Source organism: Rhineura floridana, chromosome 20, assembly GCF_030035675.1.
Source record: "Rhineura floridana isolate rRhiFlo1 chromosome 20, rRhiFlo1.hap2, whole genome shotgun sequence".
Taxonomy (NCBI): Eukaryota; Metazoa; Chordata; class Lepidosauria; order Squamata; family Rhineuridae; genus Rhineura; species Rhineura floridana.
Window position 1 is genome coordinate 18,250,142 of NC_084499.1, and position 26,392 is coordinate 18,276,533.

A 26,392-nucleotide genomic window follows, 5' to 3' on the forward strand; every position below is an offset into this window, starting at 1 on the left:
CATTTTTGCTCCTGGCCCCACACACCACTAGCATGTGGCCCCTGGAAGGGTTGTCCAGAAGGGATTGCGGCCCTTCGGCTGAAAAAAGGTTCTCCACGCCTGATCTAGAGCATTCTAAGTTCTTTACTCAGGTTACTTCAATAATCCCTACAACACCTTTGTAAGGGAGGTCGGTAATATAATTCTCCCTCATTAGTGTAGTAGCAAATCCAGAGGTGCAGGGCCCCTTTGTGATAGTCACAGCCACACCCTCCTTTCGTTTGCTGCTGGGTTAAGAATGAGATCCTGGTTAGCACCTTATCCCACAACAACAGACATCCCTAAGAACATGAAAGGGGAGAGTGTTAGCTGCTGAGGAGAATCTTCTCAGTGGCTGACTGGCCTCCTTTCACTCTGATTGGCTCCAATTAGCAGGAAAGGATAAGGAAGCATGTTAGAAGACTCCTCTCAGGGGCTAACATGATCCCCTTTCTACAATTGGCTCGTAGAATCCTGGAGACAAAGGGACCCTGCTGGGACCCTGATCCCCAAAAAGTAAGGAGTCTAAGGCCCCCCGAGACCCTGAACAACTACACCCCTGTTCCTCACATTACCATTATGGGGTGTGTGAGAGAATTTATGGCTTTACTACAGCCACCTATTGAATTTATCATGATTGAGATTTATTCATTCATTCATTCATTTATATTTATTAATGTACATATTCCATTTTAGCCCACCATTCCTGCAGGGAGCTCCAGGTGGCGTCCAACGTTTTCCTCCTCCCTCCTCCACATTTTTATCCTCACAACAACCCTGTGAGGTAGGGTAGTTTGAGAGGCGGCGACTGGCCCAAGGTCACACCTAGTGAGCTTCACAGCTGAGCAAGGGTTTGAACCCTGGCCTTCCTAATCCGACATTCTAACCACTATTCTGCACGGACTCTCTGCCAGTGAGGATGACTTGAAATGTGATGAGATGAGTTTAGTTACACATAAAAAATAATAAAAAGGTGATTTCTTCCCAAGCTGAGTTTGTATGTTTGTTTCAGTGGCGTATTATTGGTCACATCATATTTTCCTTTGCTTTTTTTTTTTTTTTAAATATTCAATATCTGCAAAGAACACCCTCCCCAAAAGTGGGGAGAGCTGCCAAACTGTCTGTAAAAAGGTGTCACTTCTGGGACTTCAGGTTCAAGCAAGACAAAATTCTCTTCAAACTTTTCAAAGTCTGGGGCGTTTTGATAAGCAAATGCTGCCAAGGAGGTTGGCTCCTCATTGGCTGCCCATTCGCCACCAGATTTTGACATGAATAATCAGATTGAAAAATCAGGGAGGGGATTGAGGCAAAAAGGAAAAAGAAAACAGAAAAGCAGAAGTGAGGGAGAGAGAAAGAGAGAGGTATCTAACTTCAGCAGAGAGGAAGAGGGAGTAACATCTGGAGATAAGAAACCTTCACACTGAGGGCCAGCCTGCAAAAATTTCACGTCTGCTATCAACAATCCTGCAATAACAGGTGATTTCCACCCCCCTTTACCATCAATAATAATAGTAATAATAATAATAATTTAAAAACAAACTTCACTTTTAAGATCTAAGGGTTATATCTAATGCAGCCTCAGAGTATACCCATTGATGCTGATGGACATGGCTACTTCGGTCCATTGATTTCAATGGGTTTATTCCTGAAGTAGGACTTAGTTGAATACAGTCCTGGGTTGATAAGTCTTGTACTGATGGAGCAGACGGAAAAGCAAACGTCTTGAAAATCTTTCATGCGAGAAGGGCAGTGAAGATAAAAGTTATATGAGCAGACCCATCGAAACCAACAGACTGCAGTAACTTACAGTGTAACCCTAGCCATGCCTACTCAGAAGTAAGCCCAAATGACTTGTCGGGAAGTGAGGTTAGGATTGTAGTTGATTTGAAGCCAACATTAGTCCTACTCAGACTGGATCTGTTGAAATTAATGTACATGACGAACAGAGGTCCTTTAATTTTAATAAGGCTTCCCTGTAGGATTTAGTTGGATACAAGCCATAGATTTCAAGGGCTCTGCTCTGGAGCAGGATTTAGTTGGTGATCGCCCTACATTTCTTCTTGGGGTGGGTTAAGGTTAGGATAAGCACTGGGGAAATAAGATAGATCCTTTCTGTAAATAAATGGGCTGCTACTGGGAGGAAAGGCAGGATCTCAATTTAATAAATAAAATAAATAAACTAGGACCCCTTATTTCTGTGGCTTGTAAAACTCCGGGGCATAATGAATGGGAAAGAATATTATGCACTTACTGGGAAATATGTTGTTGCCACAGCTAGGATGGAATTGGGAACAGCAAGCCCTTCTGAGGGTCCCTGGTGAGTCAGCACACGATTGCAACCCTAACCGATCATAAAAGAATTTAGAAGGGCATCAAGGTTGCAATCCTGTGCACACTTACCTGGGAGTGATCCCCACTGAACTGTTGAGGAGGCACGTACAGGAAAATTTCAGTGTGAGACGGGAGCAATGGCTGGAAGACTTAGATCCATTTCCCCCATACTGGAGCAGTATGACATTCTGTCAGTATGTGAGTCAAGAGGCTTGTCTAGCTAGACCAGGGGGTTACAGTCAATGGTTTGTGGACCACCGGCGGTCCACAAGCATCATTCAGGTGGTCTGCGGCTTGTCCGCATTAAATATTCACATTGATGTTTAATTCCATTTGTGCTGCTGCTGCTGCTGTTGCTTATCCTGCATTTTATTGTATTACAATTACAATTCTGTGGAATGCAAGTGGCAATGCAGTAATATGTAGTCTAAGCAATAAAAATAGAATTAAAACTCATACAGCGTGTAGCACAGCTCATTGCAATCACTACAGCAGGCGGAAAAAGCAAGAAGTGGTCCACCAAGACCCTCAGCAATTTTCAAGTGGTCCACTGTGGGAGAAACTTGGGAATCACTGAACAAGGTGATGAATTGATCATTTCATTTATTAAATATAAGGCATATGTTTGGTATTTGTACACCATCCCTGTCCTGACCAGCATCACAAGTCTTTTGTATGCATGAACATCTATCTATCTATCTATCTATCTATCTATCTATCTATCTATCTATCTATCTATCTATCTATCTATCTATCTATCTATCTATCTATCTATCTATCTATCTATCTATCTATCTAATATTCACACACACACACACACACACACACACCTCTAATAAAGTAGTTGATTGTATCCCAAGCTAGTCCTACTCAGAGTAGACCCGTTGAAATTAATAACATTGTTCACTTAAGCCCACTAATTTCCCATGAGTAGGACTTACTCAGATACTAGAACCCTTTTTTCCCCAAAGGTATAAACAAATTAACAGTGTACAGTCTGCATTAGAATTGTTTTTAGATTTTTTCAAAATTGTTTTATTGCTTGTGTGTTTGCCCCCCCCTGGGCTCTTTTGGGAGGAACGGCAGGATATCAATTAAAAAGTAAAATAAAACTAAAATAAAATTAGCCAGGATCAGGATCTACTGGTAGATTCATTTATTTATTTTTGCATTTATATCCTGCCTTTCCTCCAAGGGGCTCAAGGTGGAGTACAAGTTTCTTTCCCCCTCTCCATTTTATCCTTACAACAACCCTGTGAGGTAGGTTAGGCTGAGAGGTAGTGACTGGCCCAGTGAGCTTCATGGCTGAGTGGGCGATTTGAACTCTGGTGTCCCTGGTCATGGTCCAACATTCTAACCACTTCGCATCACTGGCTCAGTAGATTAGCAAGGCTTTCTGACTCGGGGTTGTTCATCAATAGCAACATCAAAATGACTTTCCCCACCTAATTAGGCCGCCGAGATGAAGTGGACTTGAGGGTGAAAAGATTGTGAGCTCAGTTCAGTTCTGTTTCTGAAAACAAATCCCAAGGCTCAGAGCGTGCTCAGAGGCACTCTTGTTCTTCATTAACCATATGAATTGCACCTGGCAGTTGTTGGCAGATCCTGGGGTTCTAGCGAAACAAACGAAGAAAGAAAGTAGATCTGACTGTTCAGCTCGAGAGTATGGTCAGAGACCCCAAGATCCTGCAACCAGAGCCAGGTACAAAAGACAGAATGAGAGAGCGTTGAGTGCAGAAATTTGGTTTGAGTTGCAGAACTGAACTGAGCTCACAGTCCTTCCACACACAAAAATCCATTTCTACATACATGCACACACGGAGAGCTTTTTTCATTTCAACTGTGTAATTTGTCAGGGTGCAGAGCAATTTGGTTGCCATTGTGGAACAATTAGAAATTGGAAATCCTGGCTGAACGACTGCACATGACTCAGAGATCTACCTTCTACCCAAGGGACCCCACCACAAGTGTTTTCATCCATGTTTGTTTTGTATTGTTTGTGTTTTACTGTTTTTAAAACAATTTCAGCTGCTTTTATAACAGGGCTGTAAATAGCCCTGAGACATGCACATAAAAGGCAATTCATAAATTCATAAATAATACTATTAATACCATTGCAACCTGTTATTATTATTATAGCTTCTGTTTCAGCTCTATGTGCTTTTGAAGGCTCAGACGAATTCTGATGGATCTGATTTTTACTCAGGTTCCTTAGAAAAGGAAAGTGCTTGTTTTCTGTCTCTCGCGGAGGGAGGCACATGTTGATCCGGAAGGAGCGGGAGAGAAGTGACCAGAGGGAATGGCACCCATGGGCCTTCTCAAAAAGCCAAATGTGCCCACAGGCCTAAAAAAGTTGACAGCCCTTGCTGGCAAATTTCAAATATTTGTCAATAGTCCTTGCAGCGTTGCAGCAAGTCTACTTTTAATGCCCCAGAATGCTACAGAACTCTCATGAGACTCAAACCACTGGGAACTTCCTCCTGAAAGATCCCCTGCTGAACAGTAGATCACTTGCACAGTGGCCCCATTCAATTCAATGGGGTCTGTGTGCCTGAGGGATCCCTGGCAGTTCAATTCACCTCTACTGAGGTGAGGTGCAGCTGTTTAGAAAATGGTGAATTCCGTGTTAGGGACAGGGAGAAATTCGACTTCGTTCGCATTTCAAGCCGAATCTATGCCGTTTGCACTTTCCAAACCAAGATGAGAAGCAAAACACAGCCGTCCTTCGACTTATTTGAATTTTGCAGTGCAGTTCACCACCCAAACAATACTTTCACAAATGCATATATAAGGGGAAAGTGAGCATAAAAATGAATATATTGGTGAAAATAACATACAAAGATGCATTATATGATGAAACATTGCTTGCAAAAATATGTACATTAGTCGACTGCCTACAAAAATGTGATTATTAGGAGAAACTCACGCTAAAATGCTGGAGAATTTTCATGAGGATTTTTCTTTTAAACATTTGCAAAGTGCTGCAGAAATGTGGAGAACGGAATTTAAATTTGGAAGGATGAGAAACTGAGAGAACCGAGATGGACAGCTCTTTCCATCCTTAATTAGAGATCATTAGGAAAAGGACTGAAAATAAAACTCCGAGGGGTAGAGTCCCTCAGGCTAATTTCATCACTTATCATACTGCGGATGACCGCCTGTCACTGATAAATCCACAGTGCTGTGCTATGATGTGATAGCATCTTTTCCTTGCTCAAACACATAATCTGTCGCCCCTTTCTTTCTCACGCTTGGGCTGGTGTTGTTACATGCTTTCACGTCGATTACGACTTATGGCGACCCTATGAATCTTTTTTGGATATATTCATGGGTTTTCATGGTAAGAGGTGTTCAGAGGTGGTGTACCATTGCCTTCCTCTGAGCCTATGGCACCCGGGATTCCCAGGCCATCTCCCATCCAAATACTAACCAGGCTTGACCCTGCTTAGCTTCCGAGATCGGGAGTATTCAGGGTAGTATGGCCGTAGCTTACTTGAATACAGCCCATTAATTTAAATGGGTCCACTCTGAGCAGAACTTAGTGAGCTACAACCCACCTTGACTTGAGAGCAGCTAAATATATGTTACAGTTTAACGGGTGGAGAGAGACAGGGAATCTTAAAGAGTCAGGACGGAGTGTATACTTCCCACGGCAACACATTCCAGAATTTGTTTGTACTGTTACTGCATTGAGCAATTGGAAAAGAAAATGCAAACGTCCATGCAAATATGAGACCACTTGATTGCCTTCCAGTGTATTACCCCGAGGTCTTTCTGTGGATTGTGTTACCGGGGGGGGGGGGAGGAAGAAGAGTTTTGCTTACAGAGAGCAAAACTAAGGGGCTCAGTATTAGGTATATTAGGAAATAAAGCTATCCAGGGATTTTGTAGTAGGACTGCCGCTTACACGTTGCCAAAAAAAGAGGGACTACATCACCGCCACCATCCCAAATAAGCCAAATTGGCACAGATTTGTATAAAATTTGCATATTGCTAATATATTTGTGCCAATGCAAATTTAGAAATAATTACTGCAATGTCAACCGGCAATCATATCTTGAGCTGGAAGAGTAGTTCACATGCAGTTGTTTTGCTCTGTGGTGCAATCCCATGGAAGGGCTGCAGCTCAGTAGCAGAGCGTCTGCCTCTCATGTAGAAGGTCCCAGGTTCAATCAGCATCTCCAAGTAGGGCTGGGGGAGACTCCTGCCTGAAACCCTGGAGACCCTCTGCCAATCAGTGTAGACAATACTGAGCTAGATGGACCAATGGCCTGACTCAGTATAAGGGGTAGCTTCGAACTGAAATCATCCCTTTATTTTAGAACCATGAGGACTAGAAACTTTGTTTTATTTTGAAGTAAGGGCCATAGATCAGTGGTAGAGCATCTGCCTTGCATGCAGAAGGTTCCAGATTCAATCCTAGGCATCTCCAGGTAGGGCTGGGAGAGACTCCCTGCCTGAAACCCTGGAGAGCCCCTGCCAGTCAGTACTGAGCTAGATGGACCAATGGTCTGACTCGATGTAAGGCAACTTCCTATGTTTGTACTAAGGTTTGCATAAAGCATCACTCCGTTATTATTGTCTGAGCCAGGACTTCGAGCCACTGATTATGTGACTTTTCCTCTTGTGGATCAAGACAAGCTGGCAACAAGCACACACGCAAGAAAGCAAAATCCTTAGTAACTGTCATTAAATTAAGGGCCACAACAATGCCCTGAGTTTTACATTTTTATCATTTTTAAATTCCAGTCGAATTTTGTCATTTGATCTGCATAGTAGTGCCCTCACGTTTATATTGGTGCACAAACTGCAACGGCTGGTGTTTTAATTTAGCTTGGTAATTTCATCTTCCTATCACTAGAAACTAGAATGATGAAACTGAGGTTATCATACTTTGGGCACATAACGAGAAGACACGATTCACTAGAAAAGACGATAATGCTGGGAAAAATAGAAGGGAGTAGAAAAAGAGGAAGGCCAAACCAGAGATGCATTGATTCCATCAAGGAAGCCACAGAGCTGAAGTTACAAGATCTGAGCAGGGTGGTTCATGACAGATGCTATTGGAGGTTGTTGATTCATAGGGTCCCCATAAGTCAAAATCGACATGAAGGCACGTAACAACAAAAGTTATTTATACGTATTTCTGTTCTGAATTCTAATTGCAAAAGCCAGTGGCTGATGCAAAGATCTATCTATCTATCTATCTATCTATCTACTAGCTAGCTATCTAGCTAGCTAGCTAGCTAGCTATCTATCTATCTAGCTATCTAGCTATCTATCACTGCAGTGGGGAAGACTGGATTTTCATGGTAAGCAGTATTCAGAGAGGGTTTACCATTAAAGGACGCCTTCCAATAGAGGATTGCCCACTGCGCAGGACAACTGTCTATCCCACTTCATATTATTTTGGGTTCCCTGATAGGGAAGTTCCAGAGTATTTGTTTTTTTCTCCCCAGGTTTGGTTTTCTTATAAGGAGAGCATCCTGGGTCTTCTGGTGTTTTGCAATTGCAAATGTACAGGTTGAGCAGGTGAGAAGCCAGCAGACATCACAATGCCATAAAATTATGGGATGCATAAGGGCCCCCTTGATTGCCCAGGGCAGTTTAGCTGCCCACCAAAGCTCTGCAAAGTTGTTTTTTGTTAACTTTTTTAAAAAAATAAATAAATACAGGATTTGCGTTTTTTATTCCTTTCCGCTTTGCAACACCTTGCCCATTTTCCTGGATCTCGGCACCCCTGGTGAGCAGGAAATGCCAAGGTCCTTCTTGGTGAAGAGTAAGAAGGCCCACTCGTATCACCAGTACCGCGCCGTGGACGATGGTCTCCTTGTGCCAAAATGGGATCCGGCGACAGCAACACCCTACCCTAGAGGTAGGTTAGGTGTAGGGCTTGAGGGAGAAATTCAGTTTGGTTTGCCTTTTAAAAGCAAGCCTACCTTATTCAAACTTTACAAAACAGGAGGCGGAACGAGAGAGAGCCATCCTTTGAAGATAAATTTTGCAGTGCAGTCCTCCAACCAAATAACGTGGGTAAAAATGTAGGTCAGAATAGACAATGCTGAACTGGATGGTCCAACTCGGGATAAGTTGGCTTCCTACAATCCCCCCCGCTGGCAAAAAAAAACTGCCAGTGGGAACTTTGGGCCTGCTAGGGCATATCTGGGAACACCTAGCTCAGTATTGTCAACACTGACTGGCAGCAGCTCTCCAGGGATTCGGGCACAGGGGACATTCCCAGCGCTGCCTGGAGATGCCGGGGATTGAACCTGAGACCTTCTGCATGAGGAGCAGCTGCTCCACCACGGAGCTACAACCCTCTCCAGGATGCTGCATTATATTGAGTGAGTCAGACAGACCATTGGACCACTCAGCTCTGTACTGTCTGCACTGACTGGCAGTGGCTCTCTGGGGTTCAGACAGGGGATCTTCCCCAGCCCTGCCTGGAAATGAGTGAACCCGGGACAATCTGTTGGCAAACTGAGCTACGGCCCTTCCCAGAAACACAGGAAGATGCCTTATGCTGAGTTAGACTGTTGGTTCATCAAGCTCTGTACTGTCTACACTGCCTGGCAGTGGCTCTCCAGGGTTTCAAATAAGGAGTCTTTCCTATCTAGAGATGCCAGGGATTGAACCTGGGACCTTCTGTACTTGAGGCAGATGCTCTACCACTGAGCTACAGCCCTTCCGTGTGATGTTTCTCCCTGATGGAGAATCCTAAGCAAGAGGTCCCTGTGCGCTAACCAACACCTCTTCCCCCCCGCAGCTACCTACATCAGTGTGCATGGGTCAGGATTGCACCCTTACTGTATTGATTTTCTGTGACCCACCTCGAGCACAGCGTATTTGTGGAAAATCATGGCATATACATAAAGCTATAACCATGTTCTTTTCACAGTCATTCATGGCCACAATGCCCCCGAGGAAAGCAAGGCCCTCAGCACAGGTTACCCACAATGCCCTGCTCCAAATGACAAAAATGAGTCCAAGGGCATCCAAGAAGAAAGCATCCCTTCCCAGAGTATGACCAGGACGGTGTCAGAGCCTCCAGCATCAGGTGAGCAGCAGAGGGTCTCAGCACTTAATTTGACTCAGGCGGGATAAAAATCAATACCGTTGCTGTGTTTAGTTAGATTTTTTTTTAAGTAAATCATTTTTTAAAAAATAGCTTGGTAGCGTAAAAGAGTATTTTTTAATGTATACTGCTCTTCTACTAAAAGAGGCTCCCAGATGATTAAAAAAAGACTCTGCCCTCAGGCTTGCAATCTAAAAAGACATGGCACAAGAGGAAAATGAACTGGGAGGGATGAGGAAATAAGCAAGCTCAGGCACAAGTTCTCAGTTCCAAGTGCACCTAATGATCAGCTGGGGTGGACAAGTTTCAGGAGAGGAGGTGTCAAACTTGCTGATGCTTCACCTGTGCCAATGGAGTGGCCCCACGTCCGTTCTTCTCATTCCACTGTGCAGGTTCCACTATTCCCATATTTAGGCTGCAAGTCTATACCCATTTGCCTGGTAGAAAGCCCCCTTGAGCTCAGTGGGACTTTCTTCCCATTCAGTCAGACTGATAACTTCTCAAATTGTTGTAGAAGGCTGCCATAAGAAAGACCCTAGATGGGAATGTTGTAAAGACATTTCCTCTATAGGTAAAGAAAGAACATATGCAAAGACAAGAACATCAGAAGAGCCTGGCTGCTGGATCAGGCCAAAGGGGGCCCATCTAGGCCAGCATCCTGTTCTCACAGTGGCCAACCAGATGCCCCAATGGGAAGCCCTCAAGGAGCGCAACACCACTCTCCCACTGTTGTTCCCCAACAAATGGCATTCAGATATAGACTACCTCTGGGTGTGGAGGTTCCATTCTCAGCTGTCACAGCTAAGAAAAACCCTGCTGGATCAGGACAAAGGCCCACCTAGTCCAGCATCCTGTTCTTACAATGGCTAACCAGATGCCCCAAGGCGGGACTTGAGCACAACAACAACTTTCCCCACTTATGATTCCTCCCAGCAACTGGTATTCCATGTGGTGTAGTGGTTAGAAATCTCCACCCAGCCATGAAGCTTACTGGGTGATCTTGGGGGCCAGTCACTGCCTCTCAGCCTAACCTACCTCACCGGGTTGTTGTGAGGATTAAATGAGGAGTGGGAGAAGCATGTATGCCACCTTCAGCTCCTTGGAGAAAAGGTGGGATATGAACGATATAAAGAAACATTAAGTAAACAATAAATAAATAAGCAATAAATAGAGCATAGCCATTCTGGCTAGTAGCCACTGGTAGCCTTCTCCTCCATGAATATGTCTAATCCTCTTTGAAAGACATCCAGGTGGGTGCCCTGGCCATGACAAAATTCCATATTGCTAGACAAAGAAATGCAAATCCCGGTGGTAAGAATGAAACAAAGACAACAACGCTCTGTTTAGCTGTCAACCAATGTGGTTCAGTGGTCAGATTTGCTCCATTGTTTTTGGAAACTATACAAAGAAGTATCAGTGGGAGAACTGACTGAAAACATTCTTCTCTTGCCTTGCTGATTGAAACCAGTGGTTTCAATAGCTATTACAGGGCAAGGGAATCTCCGGCCTAGGGGCCAAATGTGGCCCTCCAGGCCTCTCTATCCGGCCCTCTGCACTCTATCCAGGGCACACCTCCTCCTTAGCCACGCACCCTCTTCCCAGGACACCCCCCCCACCTGATGTGTTTTTTGCCAGGCTGGAACATGTCTTTGAAATCTGATATTTCATCTTGCTTGGGTGAATGGAGGGGTGTGTGTGTGTGTGTGTGTGTGTGTGTGTGTGTGTGTGTGTGTGTGTGTGTGTGTGTGTGTGTGTGTGTGTGTGTGTGTGTTTGAACTATCCTACTGGACAAAAGTAAAAATGGACATTTGCTGCTCTGCCCATTTTTGCCTCTGGCCAGTAGAGACTGGTAAGCTCCAATGTCAGCGGGGCAGTGAATCCACTCTGGGTTTTACTAGTCTGGGCTTTCAAGAAAGTCCAAGGTTTTGAAAGCTATTTTGGGGAATATGTTTCAGCACCTCGGACAGCTCCTTGAGAATTCAGCTTACAACATAGAGCGGATCTGCTGCCCCACTGACATTGTAGCCACCCATCTTCGTTGCCTCTACCCCCTGCCCACCACTGGCATGTGGCCCCCGGAAGGTTGCCCAGAAGGGAATGTGGCCCTTGGGCTGAAAAAAGGCTTCCCCCACCCTTGGCCTAAAATGGTCCATTATAAGCAGGCTGATAATCCTCTTCTTTCTGATCTCGCCGCAGAGATGCCTGTCCCGTCTCTGAAACCCAAAGACGGTGGCTCTTTCGAAAGCCCTAGCACTTTTTACAAGCCCAGTTTTGCTTGGAGTGCCTTCCATCCTCCGTACAGCTACCAGCCAATGTCTTCTGCCCTTCTGGAGCGCTCTGTCAGCCTGTATGGGACCCATCTTCTCCCGTCTTCACAGCCGCCTCTCGATTACAGCATGCGATTCTCACCAGAGATGGAGACGTACCATTGTGTGATATGTAACAAGGTCAGTTACCCATCAATAGCGAGGAAAAGATGTGCCCATTTTGGTTCTCTCCATTTTTCATTCAATTCAGTTCTCCACCTTTCTGCAGCAATTTGCAATTATTATTTTTTTTTAAATCCTCATGATAATTCTTCAGCATTTTCGTGCAAATTTATCTGGAGAAAAAAGCACAATTTTTGTCTGCAGTTTTGACCAATGTACACATTTTGCAAGCAATTTCTCCTAATATAATGAATTTTTGTATGGTATTTTCACAAAATACATTCCTTTTTCTGCACACTTTCCCCTAATATTTGCATTTTTTTGGTAAACATTTTTCATTGAAGAACTGCATTGCCTTTGTCTTCTAGATATTTTCCACCCCTCATGGTCTAGAGGTCCATGTCCGAAGATCTCACAGTGGCACACGGCCCTTTGCTTGCGATGTCTGCGGCAAAACATTTGGGCATGCTGTGAGTTTAGAGCAACACACCAACGTCCACTCTCAGGTAGGGATGTAAGCAGGCAGCCATTTCTGTCCTGCACGGTGTTTGTCACAATCGCCGCTGTTTCCATTCCACTGCTGTTCGGCTTCCACTAAAACCTATGCTGTTTGTCTCGCTATCCGCTGCAGCCAAAACGAAATTAATGCATTGTGTGATTAACTTATATGCATTTCAATGGAAGGAGAACGCCAAACAATTCAGAAAATAACATTATAATTTATCTAATGCTTGCGGGCTGAAAATACGACGGTGACAGCAAAGATTGCTCATCGCAGATTTCACCAGTTTTTGCTCTCATTTCAGAATTCTCTGACATCTGTGCTCTAAGGTACATTGGGCAGCCAGGAAGGCTGACACGGCCAGTACTCACTCTAGCTGCGGCCCAGCAGATGTTGATGGACTCCATCTCCCATCAGCACCAGCCACTATGGCCAACAGTCAGGGATGGTGGCAGTTGTAGTCCAGTGACATCTAGAGAGCCACAGGTTCCCCAGCCCTCCCCTGAGACAGGGTCTTCCACAATGGGCCATTTTTTGTCTCTAAAACTCATCAGCAACTAGGGTGAAGTACCCACCATACTCTTAAAGCACACTGAAAGCACATGAACACCCCCCAAAGAATCCTGGGAACCATAGTTTGCTATGGGTGCTGGGAACTATACCTCTGTGAGTGGTAAACCACAGTTCCTAGGATGCTTTGGGGGAAGTCAGGTGCTTTCAATGTGATTTCAGTTTTATGGTGTGTATGCAACCTGAGTCTCTCAGAGAGCTCCTCTGAGAATGGTGCAAAGCAGGGGGTGAGGGAGTTTTTTCCACCAGAGGCCAGGGGTGGGTGGAGCCATGGATGCCACTCATATCTTTCACCACCTGCCCCACACATAGCATCATCTGTGATGTCAGATGTGGGGCAGGCGCTGACATGGCTACAACAGAACAATTAAGGTGAGTTCTCAATTTTTCCTTTGCTGGAGCAAGGCATGAATGAATGAAACTGAATGAAACTTTATTTTTACCCCGCCCTTTTTCCAAACTGGAACTCAGGGCGGCTTACAAATAAAACTACATGTAGTTAAAAACATAGAAAAACATACAATTAAAATACAATTAAACAATGCACAACCTTAAAACCGTAAAAGGCACTTAAGAATCTAAAAACAATTTAAAATAATACAAATAATAATGTAAAACAATAAAACAAGCCTTGTAAAGCCCAATCCTAAACACCTTCTATCCCAAAAGCCTGTCGGAATGGGCGGGACAACCCTCCTGACAATCGTCTGATGTCATAGGGATGTCAGATGATTGACAGCTGGGTTGCTCTGCCCACCTGTCAAAGGTGGCCTGTGGGGGTGGGGTTTTTTAAGGATCCGGCCCGCTGGGCCAAAAAGGATCAGCACACCCTGTTGTTGTATAAGCCCCCTGCAAACAAATCAGAGTGTGTGCTCAACAATTTCTTGTTTGTTTATTTCTTACGTTTATGCACCACCGTTTCCTCCCAAGAGCTCAAGGTGACATACGTGGTTCTGCTCCCTCCTCGTTTTATCCTCACAACAACCCTGTGAGGAAGGTTAGGCTGAGAGATGGTGACTGGCCCAAGGTCACCTAGGCCACATCCACACTATATGTTTGTTCGACTATCGTAGTTTGTGAAGGGTGCTGAGAGTTATTAGGAGACTCCTCCTCACAGAGCTACAGTTCCCCGAGTAACAGTCAGTCCCTCTTCCCAGAGAACTCTGGGAATTGTAGCTTTGTGAGGGGAAAAGGAGGATCTCCTGACAACTCTCAGCACCCTTCACAGACTACATTTCCCAGGATTCTTTGGGGAAAGCCATGACTGTTTAAAGTGGAATAATAGTGGAATAATTATATGGTGGGAATGTGGCCCCAGTGAGCTTCATGGCTGAGTGGAGATTCGAACCCTGTTCTCTCAGGGCATAGTCCAACACTCTAACCACTACACTACACAGGCTGTGCGGCATCATGTAACCTCCATGTTGGCTATTGTGCAAGCAAATCAGCCCTTCCTCCTTTGCAACTGGCCATCCCCGCAGGCTCGGCGTTTCCCGTCTCCAGATGACGGGTCTGATGTTCTCCCTCTCGGTCCTGTCTTTGCAGGAGAAAAGCTTTGCCTGCAAAATGTGTGGGAAGACTTTCAAGCGCTCCTCCACCCTGTCCACCCACCTGCTGATTCACTCGGACACGCGGCCGTACCCCTGCCAATATTGTGGGAAGCGCTTCCACCAGAAGTCAGACATGAAGAAGCACACTTACATCCACACGGGTGAGGAGGTGCCCTCCCTGTGGGCAGGTGGGCAAGGGAAGGGGAGATGCTCAATGAGACTATTGCACCTGTCTGCCTATTTCACCCACATATGCAATGTTTTATTTATATATTTACCACATTTGTATCACGCCTTTCTCCAGCAAGCTCAAGGTGACATACATGATTCTCCCTCTCCCCATTTTATCCTTACAACAACCTTGCGCCAGTAGCTATCTCTCAGCCTGACCCACCTCACAGGGTTGTTGTGAGGATAAAATATCAATGATGGGGAGTACCATATATGCCACCTTGAGCTCTTTGGAGGTGGAATATAAATGTAATAAGCAAGTAAGTAGTAAGATGTCCTGTAATTAGCAGTGTAGTGGCAAATTCAGAAGCACAGGATCCCTTCATGATAGTCACAGCCACAACCCTCCCCCTTTTTTAGCTGCTGGGTTGAGAATGAGATCCTTGTTAATGCCTTTTCCCACAGCAACAGGAGCTAATCAGCATGAAGGGGGTGACTGTTAGCTACTGAGAAGAGTCTTCTCACCTCCTCTCGCTCAAGCTCCAGTCAGCAGGAAAGGACAAGGAAGCATGCTAGAAGACTCTTCTCAGAGGCTAACACACTCCCCTTTCATGCTGATTGGCTCTTAGGATGCTGGAGACAATGACCCTGCTGAGACCCTGCTCCCAAAAAAGTAAGGGGTCAAAGACACACACCCGGGGACCCCAGCTGACTACACCCCTTCCTTTAACTTCTTGCTGTAATCCTGGAACTTTTCATCCCACAAACATTTGTGACTTTTACAGGCTTTGTTGCGCTGCAGTGCAAGTGTGCCCTTCTAGATGGCAATGAAGCAGTAACATTGAGGGGGCCTTGCGGAACAACTAACAGAGTGGAATGATGTGCGGACGGTCCAATATAGTTCCATCACCAATGTGCTATTATTGTGCCAATGGTCCTATCCACACCATACATATAAAGCACGATGACACCGCTTTTAACCTTCATGGCTTTCCCCAAAGAATCCTGGGAACTGTCATTTGTGAAAGGTGCTGGGAGTTCTCAGGAGACCCCTCTATTCCCCTCCCAGAACTACAATTCCCAGAGTTCCCTGGAAAGAGGAATTAAATGTTAAACCACGCTGGGGACTGTAGCTCTGTGAAGGGTGTAGGGGTCTCCTAACAACTCTCAGCACCCTTCACAAACTACAGTTTCCCCTGAATGCTTTGGGGAAAGCTGGAACTGTTTAAAATGGTGTGATAGAGCTTTAAGTGGATGGTGTGGATGTGCCCAATGACATGTGGCAGTACACTCACAAAAACACGAATCTGGAGAGGCTCCTGTTGTTGTTGTTGTTATGTGCCTTCAACTCAATTTCAACTTATGGCGACCCTATAAATCGGCGGATTGGAGGTCGCTGATTCATAGGGTCGCCATAAGTCGTAATTCACTTGAAGGCATATAACAACAATGAATCAGTGACCTCCAATAGCGTCTGTCGTGAACCACCCTGTTCAGATCTTGTAAGTTCAGGTCTGTGGCTTCCTTTATGGAATCAATCCATCTCTTGTTGGACCTTCCTCTTGTTCTACTCCCTTCTGTTTTCCCAGCATTATTGTCTTTTCTAATGAATCGTGTCTTCTCATGATGTGTCCAACGTATGATAACCTCAGTTTCATCATTTTAGCTTCTAGTGAGAGTTCTAGTTTAATTTGTTCTAACACCCAATTATTTGTATTTTTAGCAGTCCATGGTATGTGCAAAGCTCTCCTCCAACACCACATTTCAAATGAGTTGGTTTTTCTCTTATCCGCTTTCTTCATTGTCCAACTTCCACATCCATACATAGAGATTGGAAATACCATGGACTGAATGATCCTGACTTTAGCGTTCAGTGATACATCTTTACATTTGAGGACTTTTTCTAGTTCTCTCACAGCTGCCCTCCCCAGTCCTAGCCTAGGAGAGGCCGCTGTTGAGCAAAAATATAACAACATTAATTGTTGCTGTTTCCTTGCCCCCTCCCTGGCTTGTCCTCTTACCTTTGCCCTACAGGAGAGAAGCCTCACAAATGTCAGGTCTGCGGCAAGGCCTTCAGCCAGAGCTCCAACCTCATCACGCACAGCCGCAAGCACACAGGCTTCAAGCCGTTCAGCTGCGATCTCTGTGGGAAAGGCTTCCAGCGCAAGGTGGACCTGCGGCGTCACCGGGAGAGCCAACACAGCCTCAAGTGAGGGAGAAGGCGGCAGCCAGCTCAGGGGAGGTGGAGAGCGCCATGACCCCAGGAGAGACTCCTGTAGAGTGAGCTGTTTGCCCGGAAGAGAATTCCTTCCACTCTACTTGGCCATGTTGAGAGAGAGAAGGAAGGATCCAGACCAGCTTGGCAGCAGAACTTCAAAATAGCTTTGTCCCCTCTAGCAGGCTCATTGCTAAGCCTCTATTTTCCCCACCTGTAGATAGGGATGTTGGAAGGAATCGTTTCCCATTCTGCCCTGTATTCATCTCTCGCAGCACTGTTTCTGTTCCGCTGCTGCCCAAAATGACGTTATTTGTCTCGCTGTCCTCTGTGGCAAAATTACGTTAACGAAACAATTACATATGTTATGTCATCATTATGTTATTCTACCCTGTTCATTTCAGTGCAAAGAAAACACAATGCAAATGGCAGGGGAGGTGGGAATGCAATCAATTACATATCATTTGTGAACTGAAAGCAACAACAGGAGTGAACATTGGTCATATTTGCTGGATTGATTTCGGTTCTGAACCTGGAATGCAAAAGCAAACACTGGCAATTTCTGCCCTTGTTTCTCTTTCTGTCCGAATTCTCCCTCTCTGCAGACTAGGGATGGGCGAGAATTTCCATTCAGTTTGCATTTCAAGCCCAAACTAACAAATTCGTCCTTTCCGAAACAGGAAGAGAACCAAAACACAACCATCCTTCGAAATTGTCACTTATTCAAATTTTGTTATACGCTTCGCCAACCAAGCAATGCTTACAAAAAATGCATGTGTTAGGGGAAAGTGTGCGTAAAAAAGGAATATATGTGTGAAAATAACATGCAGACATGCATGATATGACAAGAAACAGCTTACAATGTGTTTATTAGGGGAACTTTGCACTAAAACACTGAAGAATTTTCATTAGTTTTTTTTTTAAGTTGAAAATTGTGACAGAAATGTGGAGAACTCAATTTAAGATTGGAAAAATGAGACATTGAGAGGACAGAAAATTGACAGATCGTTCCACTCCTACTGGAGCACAGATTCTCTCCTCCTTCGAGAGACGCCAGTGAATGTCAATAATGTTAAGCGAGATGGGCTGACGGTCTGTCTGACTTAGTATACGGCACTTCCTATATTCTTCCTGCAAGGCATGTGCTCTGTCGCTGAGCTATGGCCCTTCCCCAATCAGTCTTCTGTCTGCAAAACTGTCATGGCTTCCCCCAAAGAATCCTGGGAATTGTAGGTAACTGAGAATTGCCTGGAGGGGATTCTCTACTAGTCTTTTCCAACAGAACAGCACCCAGGGCACTCTATCAAAGCTTGGAAAAGTTACTTTTTTTGAACTACAACTCCCATCAGCCCCAGCTAGCATGGCCAGTGGATTGAGCTGGTGGGAGTTGTAGTTCAAAAAAGTAACTTTTCCAAGCTCTACGACTGTTAAACCCGTTTTGGCATGTTGTGCTGAGAAGCTGCACGATTAAGCAGTGTTGCAGCAAAGATCGTGATGGGTAAATGTGGGCCCACATTGCCACCCCCCCAAAAAAAAACACCTTGTTTTCTGCCTTCTCAAAGAAAACTGTCCATATGTATTTATCCTGTTGTATATACTTTTTGGAATAAATCATGCAATCTCTTCTACAGACTGTTGGGGTTTAGCCAAGGCGTCTTCACTCAGCACATATGTGTCCATTGTTACTGGAGTGCAAATCTTTGTACCGGGGAACTTGAGGTCTGTTTTGATACGGCTGATTCTCCTTTTGCCCCTCTCCTCCTCCCTGCCGAGTTTTGCGAGGGCAACGCTGAGGCTAAGGAGGTAGAACTGACAGCCAGGGCCGTCCCCTCGACTGCTTCGAAATAAGAAGGCAAGCAGGTGAGGGCTGGCTCAGGGCAGGCTGAGGTTGGTGGGGTGGTGCCTCTACTGGCCCACAGGCTGAAGAGGTTGGCGCAACAGATGTGATTGTCTACGCAGAGTGGCAGCAGTTCTCCAGGATTTCAGAGTGTGTGTGTGTGTGTGATGTCGGGGTTTGAACTTGGGACCTTCTGCATGCAATCCAGAAGCTGTGCCACTGAGCTACGGCCCTCCCCTAACATGCCGGGAAGTCCTTCGTAGCAGTAACTGCCACGGCCTTGCAAAATCTGTAAACCTGTCCATAAAAAGCAAATCAGGCACCTGGCTGCGCTTCAATCTTGGGAAACAAAATACACCAGTGTCAAGGCCATTTCCATCGCTATCAAGTGATTTACATGAGCTAGCAGGGAGAGGACATTTTATAAGCCCTGCTTTATAGTCTCTGGGTCCTGAAATGTTTTTTTCCCTGCTTGCTTTTTAGTCTCCTTCCACTCTCCTCATTTTGTACTTGGGGGGGGGGTTGGCAGAGAACTTTGAGAGTCGCCATGGCTTCTGCTTTAGAGCATCCAAGCACCCAGTCCTCATGGCGATCAGTCTGAAAGTGAGCAGGCATCGTCTGCTGTAAGGCTCTGTGCTTCAGAAATAGATTTTACATTCAATTTTTAATTAGTTTAATTGCCCCACTGCCCTCTCCCCCCCCCCAGACACATCCATTGTGAAGAAAACGTTGCCTGATTGCGTGCTTGGGCAAAGGTCTGGCCTCTGACACAGTGGCGGCCCTTATTAGTGGTTACCTCTCTGCCAGCAGAGGTCGATAGAGAGGTGACTGTGTTGCATCCTAGCCCCCCTCCCTCTGGCCACCGACACTGGGTGGCCGCGTGGATGTACAGTTGCAGTCTAAGTATTATTTAATCAATGGCTGTTAAGATATTCAGTCTGACTAATATGCCCTACTGACTTTTCAGTGGGACGTAAGCACTTTGAGGAAGGCCATAACTCAGTGGCACATCATCTGCCTTGCATGCAGAAGGTCCCAGGTTCAGTCCTTGAGATCTCCCCTCCCGTCTGAAATCCTGGAGAGGTGCTGCTGCTCTGTGTAGACAAGACTTTGGTAGATTGACTCAGTATGAGGCAGCTTCCTGTGTCCCACAACTAAATTCCCTCTGAGTCGCAGCCTAACAGTGACATTCGAACTGGGCATTTTGCAGGCCACAGCCACTCAACCTTTGGGTGACTCGGGTGCCTTTTGCGAGTACAGCTTGCAAGCCAGAATGTGCTGAAAGGGGTCTGGGGATTTTATGCAAGTCGAGTTTGGAAAGGGACTCTCTATGGCAAAAGTTTCTCCTAATTTCTAGGTACTCTTCTGCATTAAAAAATAAAGTCAGTCTCATATGCTGTGTGACATCCCCCTTCTTTGGGGGAAGAGGCTGTAGCTCAGTGGGTAGAGCATCTGCCTTGCACCCAGAAGGTCCCAGGGTCAATCCCTAATGGCATCTCCAGGTAGGGCTGGGAGAGACCCCCGTCTGAAATCCTGGAGTGCTGCTGCCAGTCAGAGTAGACATTACTGAGCTACTGGATCATTGGTCTGTCTCTTATATCGCTTTAACAGCCGTGGCTTCCCCCAAAGAATCCTGGGAACTGTCATTGGTTAAGGGTGCTGGGAGTTGTTAGGCGACCCATCGCAGAGCTGCAGCTCCCAGCACACTTCACAAATGACAGTGGGAAAACAACAAACACAAAAGACTTGCCTGAAAGGCGCAGCCCCTTGCTGAGATTAAAAGCAGCCAAAAGCTTAAGCAGCCAAAAGCTTAAACAGCCCCGCCCCTCACTCAGGAAGGAAGCCTGAGAGAATACTAAAGAGTTAAGCCCCAGCTGATAGCCATCAGCCTCAAGTAACACATCATTGGCTGGCAGCAGTAGCTGGGAGGAACCAGCCACACATATAAAGTCAGAGCACCCTAGCGAGGGAGCCTGCTCCACGAGCTAGAGGGAGCCCCAGCTGACGAAGCGTCAAGGCGAGTTAAGCAGCAGAGCGAGTTCGGCAGCAGGGCGAGGAGGCCAGGGCCCCCCACTCTGCCCGTCTGTTCCCTGACCTCAACTAAACCACAGTCTCCAACCCATTGACGTAATAAACCTTAAACAAAACTATGCAGGTAAGAAGCCAGCAGGGGTGTGGGGGCTTTCCAGTGTTTTGCACCGCCTGCAGCATGTACGACTATCTGCCTGTTGGACAGAAGTCGTGGGTATGCTCTCGGTGCAATGAGCTCCTGGCTCTCCGGGAACGACTTCATTTCCTTGAGGCCAAGGTGGCGGACCTGGAAAAGCTGAGAGAGGCAGAGAGGTGTGTGGAGGAGGCCTTCAGGGACGTTATAGCTGTGTCCCACTCCAACGATGATAGCTCTCCTGCTATCATGGACAACGATGGTCTCGGGGAAGGAGAGCATCCAGCTGAGGAAGAGGGAAACGATCCCTTAGAAGGGACCCATTCCTTGGGGGATGAGCAGCTATCCTCTCGTGCCGCGGATATATCTCCAGGGGGTGGAGGGATCCTTGTAGTGGGTGATTCGATCATTAGGAACATAGACAGTGGGGTGTGTGATGGGCGTGTAGACCGCAAGGTGTTTTGCCTGCCTGGTGCGAAGGTTGCGGATATCGCCCGTCGTTTAGATAGTTTGGTAGACAGTGCTGGGAAGGAGTCAGTGGTCGTGGTGCACGTTGGCACCAACGACATGGGGAAATGCAGCTGTGAGGTCCTGGAAGCAAAATTTAGGTTGCTAGGTAGGATACTGAAAGCCAGGACCTCCAAGGTGGCTTTCTCTGAAATGCTACCGGTTCCACACGCAGAACCAGCCAGACAGGCCCAGCTTCGCAGTCTCAATGCGTGGATGAGACGATGGTGTCGGGTGGAAGGGTTTGGATTTGTTAGGCACTGGGGAACATTTTGGGACAAGCCGGGCCTGTACAAAAGGGACGGGCTCCACTTGAACCAGAATGGAACCAGACTGCTGGCACTTAAAATTAAAAAGGTGGCAGAGCAGCTTTTAAACTGACTGAGGGGGGAAACCCGACAGGAGCTGAGAAAGGTCCGGTTCGGAATAAACCTCCCCCCTGGGATAAAAACCAAAGAAATGATGAAATTTTAAAAAGGGGTAGGCCTAGAAGTAGGCATTGTGAGAGCAGGGGCACAGGATATAAATTCAGAAGAGCAAAATTACCACAGGCCTAACCACAAGTGCCAAAGACACTTGAAGAGAGACACTGCTTACAAGTGCCTGTACGCTAATGCTAGGAGCCTGCGAACCAAGATGGGAGAACTGGAGTGCTTGGTGTTAGAGAACAGCATTGATATAGTGAGCATAACGGAGACCTGGTGGAATGGAGAAAACCAGTGGGATACGGTTATCCCTGGATATAAACTATATCGGAAGGACAGGGAAGGACGTATTGGTGGCGGAGTTGCTCTATACGTGAAAGAAGGCATTGAATCCAGCAAGCTCGAAACCCCAAAAGAGGCAGACTCCTCCACAGAATCGTTGTGGGTGGTGATACCGTGCCCCAGGAGGGACTTAATACTGGGAACGATCTATCGTCCCCCTGATCAAAATGCTCAGGGAGACCTTGAGATGAGATATGAAATTGAGGAAGCATCCAAACTAGGAAATGTGGTAGTAATGGGTGACTTCAACTACCCGGACATAGACCGGCTGCATATGTGTTCCAGTCATGACAAAGAAGCAAAGTTTCTAGATATTCTAAATGACTATTCCCTAGACCAGTTGGTCATGGAACCGACCAGAGGGACGGCAACCCTGGACTTAATCCTCAGTGGGGACCAGGACCTGGTGCAAGATGTAAGTGTTGTTGAACCGATTGGGAGCAGTGACCACAGTGCTATTAAATTAAACATACATGTAACTGGCCAATTGCCAAGAAAATCCAACACGGTCACATTTGACTTCAAAAGAGGAAACTTCACAAAAATGAGGGGATTGGTAAAAAGAAAGCTGAAAAACAAAGTCCAGAGGGTCACATCACTCGAAAATGCTTGGAAGTTGTTTAAAAACACTATATTAGAAGCTCAACTGGAGTGCATACCGCAGATCAGAAAAGGTACCGCCAGGGCTAAGAAGATGCCAGCATGGTTAACGAGCAAAGTCAAGGAAGCTCTTAGAGGCAAAAAGTCTTCCTTCAAAAAATGGAAGTCTTGTCCAAATGAAGAAAATAAAAAAGAACACAAACTCTGGCAAAAGAAATGCAAGAAGACAATAAGGGATGCTAAAAAAGAATTTGAGGAGCACATTGCTAAGAACATAAAAACCAACAACAAAAAATTCTATAAATACATTCAAAGCAGGAGACCATCTAGGGAGACAATTGGACCCTTGGATGATAAGGGAGTCAAAGGTGTACTAAAGAACGATCAGGAGATTGCAGAGAAGCTAAATGAATTCTTTGCATCTGTCTTCACAGTGGAAGATATAGGGCAGATCCCTGAACCTGAACTAACATTTGCAGGAAGGGATTCTGAGGAACTGAGACAAATAGTGGTAACGAGAGAGGAAGTTCTAAGCTTAATGGACAATATAAAAACTGACAAATCACCGGGCCCGGATGGCATCCACCCAAGAGTTCTCAAAGAACTCAAATGTGAAATTGCTGATCTGCTAACTAAAATATGTAACTTGTCCCTTGGGTCCTCCTCCGTGCCTGAGGACTGGAAAGTGGCAAATGTAACGCCAATCTTCAAAAAGGGATCCAGAGGGGATCCCGGAAATTACAGGCCAGTTAGCTTAACTTCTGTCCCTGGAAAACTGGTAGAAAGTATTATTAAAGCTAGATTAACTAAGCACATAGAAGAACAAGCCTTGCTGAAGCAGAGCCAGCATGGCTTCTGCAAGGGAAAGTCCTGTCTCAGTAACCTGTTAGAATTCTTTGAGAGTGTCAACAAGCATATAGATAGAGGTGATCCAGTGGACATAGTGTACTTAGACTTTCAAAAAGCGTTTGACAAGGTACCTCACCAAAGGCTTCTGAGGAAGCTTAGCAGTCATGGAATAAGAGGAGAGGTCCTCTTGTGGATAAGAAATTGGTTAAGAAGCAGAAAGCAGAGAGTAGGAATAAACGGACAGTTCTCCCAATAGAGGGCCGTAGAAAGTGGAGTTCCTCAAGGATCGGTATTGGGACCTGTACTTTTCAACTTGTTCATTAATGACCTAGAATTAGGAGTGAGCAGTGAAGTGGCCGAGTTTGCTGATGACACTAAATTGTTCAGGGTTGTTAAAACAAAAAGGGATTGCGAAGAGCTCCAAAAAGACCTCTCCAAACTGAGTGAATGGGCAGAAAAATGGCAAATGCAATTCAATATAAACAAGTGTAAAATTATGCATATTGGAGCAAAAAATCTTAATTTCACATATACGCTCATGGGGTCTGAACTGGCGGTGACCGACCAGGAGAGAGACCTCGGAGTTGTAGTGGACAGCACGATGAAAATGTCGACCCAGTGTGCGGCAGCTGTGAAAAAGGCAAATTCTATGCTAGCGATAATTAGGAAAGGTATTGAAAATAAAACAGCCGATATCATAATGCCGTTGTATAAATCTATGGTGCGGCCGCATTTGGAATACTGTGTACAGTTCTGGTCGCCTCATCTCAGAAAGGATATTATAGAGTTGGAAAAGGTTCAGAAGAGGGCAACCAGAATGATCAAGGGGATGGAGCGACTCCCTTACGAGGAAAGGTTGCAGCATTTGGGGCTTTTTAGTTTAGAGAAAAGGCGGGTCAGAGGAGACATGATAGAAGTGTATAAAATTATGCATGGCATTGAGAAAGTGGATAGAGAAAAGTTCTTCTCCCTCTCTCATAATACTAGAACTCGTGGACATTCAAAGAAGCTGAATGTTGGAAGATTCAGGAAAGACAAAAGGAAGTACTTCTTTACTCAGCGCATAGTTAAACTATGGAATTTGCTCCCACAAGATGCAGTAATGGCCACCAGCTTGGACGGCTTTAAAAGAAGATTAGACAAATTCATGGAGGACAGGGCTATCAATGGCTACTAGCCATGATGGCTGTGCTCTGCCACCCTAGTCAGAGGCAGCATGCTTCTGAAAACCAGTTGCCAGAAGCCTCAGGAGGGGAGAGTGTTCTTGCACTCTGGTCCTGCTTGCGGGCTTCCCCCAGGCACCTGGTTGGCCACTGTGAGAACAGGATGCTGGACTAGATGGGCCACTGGCCTGATCCAGCAGGCTCTTCTTATGTTCTTATGACAGTTCCCAGGATTTCTTGGGGGAAGCCACGACTGATAAAGTGGTATACGAGTGCTTTGAATTAATGGTGTGGACATGACCTCGGTATATGACAGCCAGTGTGGTGTAGTGGTTAAGAGTGTTGGACTGGGAGCTGGAAGACCAGGGTTCGAATCCCCGCTTGGCCATGAAGCTCACTGGATGACCTTGGCAGCTCTCTCAGCCTAACCTACTTCATAGGGTTGTCATGAGGATAACATCGGGAGTGAGAGAACCATGTTTGTATGCTACTTTGAGCTCCTTGGAGGAAAGGTGGAATATATATGTAAGAAAGAAAGAAAGTTGCATCCATGCACCATACATGCAAAGCACATTCGATGCACATGGCTTCCCCCAAAGAATCCTGGAGCATGCCATTTATCCCCCACTGTGCTACAATTCCCAGCACCCTTAGCAAACAGCAGTCCCCAGGATTCAGCCCTGTGCTTTCATTGTGCGTTAAGTGTATGGTGTGCGCACAGCGTCAGGCAGTATCCTATGTCCTATGTACATGCACTCGAAACAGAAACACTTTGGCCTTTCAGGAGATCATACCACTTTGCTCTTTCTGCCTGTAAACAGTCCAAGATCTGTTTGCTGAAGACAGCTGGAAGAATACAGGCACACAAAACACACATACGCCAGCCCCTCCTTGCAGAATCCTGCAGGGATTGCTTTGCATGCCCCTAATTTGCTAACCAAACCAGTCCAAACATCAGCCCCCCTTTTTTTTCCTCAAACAGAGGAATGTAAGTGTTAGGTGTGAGCAGCGCAAACAATCAGCTTTTCTTTGCTCCAGGTTTGTTGAGATTTCGGTGTTGGGTTAGTTCCTGATTGACGGGTGGTCAGAATGTTGCTGAGGCTGACAATGGAGGAGGGCTGGGGCGGGGGAGGGAGATGAAGAAGTGTTGTCGGAGGTGGGATTAGATTTGCATGTTGAGAGACAGAGCAGGTGTGGAATGGCTCCAGTTATAAGAGAACAGCAGCAGGTTAGGTTTTATTACTATTGCTTGAGATTTTTAATGCTCTAATGTAACTTGTATGTTTTTATGTTGTACGTCGCCCAGAGTGGCTGGATAACCAGCCAGATGTGCGACTAATAAATTTAATAATAAATAAATAAATAAATAAAATGGCACCGGGAGGGTTGGGGGGGCACAGATACCAGGAAAAAGATTTGGGGGGCACACAAGGGGCAAAGTATATTTCCACGTGGGTGAAATATACTAGGTGGGGGGCAAGCTCCTTGTTTGGGGGGGTGCTTGCTCCCCTGACACCCCCTTTGGCACCCCCCAGAGCACAGTTTTACTGCCCACCCCCAAACTAGTCAAGTAATTTATCCCGCAATATACTATTAGCAGGGCTTTTTTGTGTGTGTGACAGAACTCACCAGTAGAGAGTAATG

The 26,392-nt window shown here is 45.8% G+C and overlaps 1 protein-coding gene and 1 non-coding gene across 7 annotated transcripts; one reads left to right on the plus strand and one right to left on the minus strand.

Moving 5' to 3' along the window:
* Window positions 1-1,355: 1,355 nt before the first annotated feature.
* Window positions 1,356-18,486, plus strand: GFI1B (growth factor independent 1B transcriptional repressor). Of its 6 annotated transcripts, none has more exons than XM_061604140.1 (9): window positions 1,356-1,494; window positions 2,842-2,931; window positions 7,809-7,881; window positions 8,101-8,224; window positions 9,248-9,406; window positions 11,621-11,871; window positions 12,222-12,359; window positions 14,471-14,663; window positions 16,681-18,486. In XM_061604140.1, exons 4-9 carry the CDS (start codon window positions 8,104-8,106, stop codon window positions 16,857-16,859), a joined length of 1,041 nt encoding a protein of 346 aa, XP_061460124.1. In that variant the 5' UTR covers window positions 1,356-1,494; window positions 2,842-2,931; window positions 7,809-7,881; window positions 8,101-8,103; the 3' UTR covers window positions 16,860-18,486. The 6 variants fall into 6 exon arrangements, with proteins under 6 accessions (XP_061460124.1, XP_061460130.1, XP_061460129.1 ...); XM_061604146.1 differs by having other exon boundaries at window positions 14,471-14,636; XM_061604145.1 differs by having other exon boundaries at window positions 2,845-2,931.
* On the minus strand, window positions 8,964-9,035 carry TRNAL-CAA (transfer RNA leucine (anticodon CAA)). Its single transcript has one exon. It is a non-coding gene; the product is annotated as a tRNA-Leu (tRNA).
* Window positions 18,487-26,392: the final 7,906 nt, after the last annotated feature.

What these genes read in the sequence shown, in the direction of transcription:
- GFI1B (XM_061604140.1), top strand. Translation starts at nt 8,104, where the DNA reads ATGCCAAGGTCCTTCTTGGTGAAGAGTAAGAAGGCCCACTCGTATCAC. An exon ending in ACACCAACGTCCACTCTCAG is followed by an intron (nt 12,360 to 14,470) that starts GTAGGGATGTAA and finishes CTGTCTTTGCAG; the next exon opens with GAGAAAAGCTTTGCCTGCAA. An exon ending in GGTGCCCTCCCTGTGGGCAG is followed by an intron (nt 14,664 to 16,680) that starts GTGGGCAAGGGA and finishes TTTGCCCTACAG; the next exon opens with GAGAGAAGCCTCACAAATGT.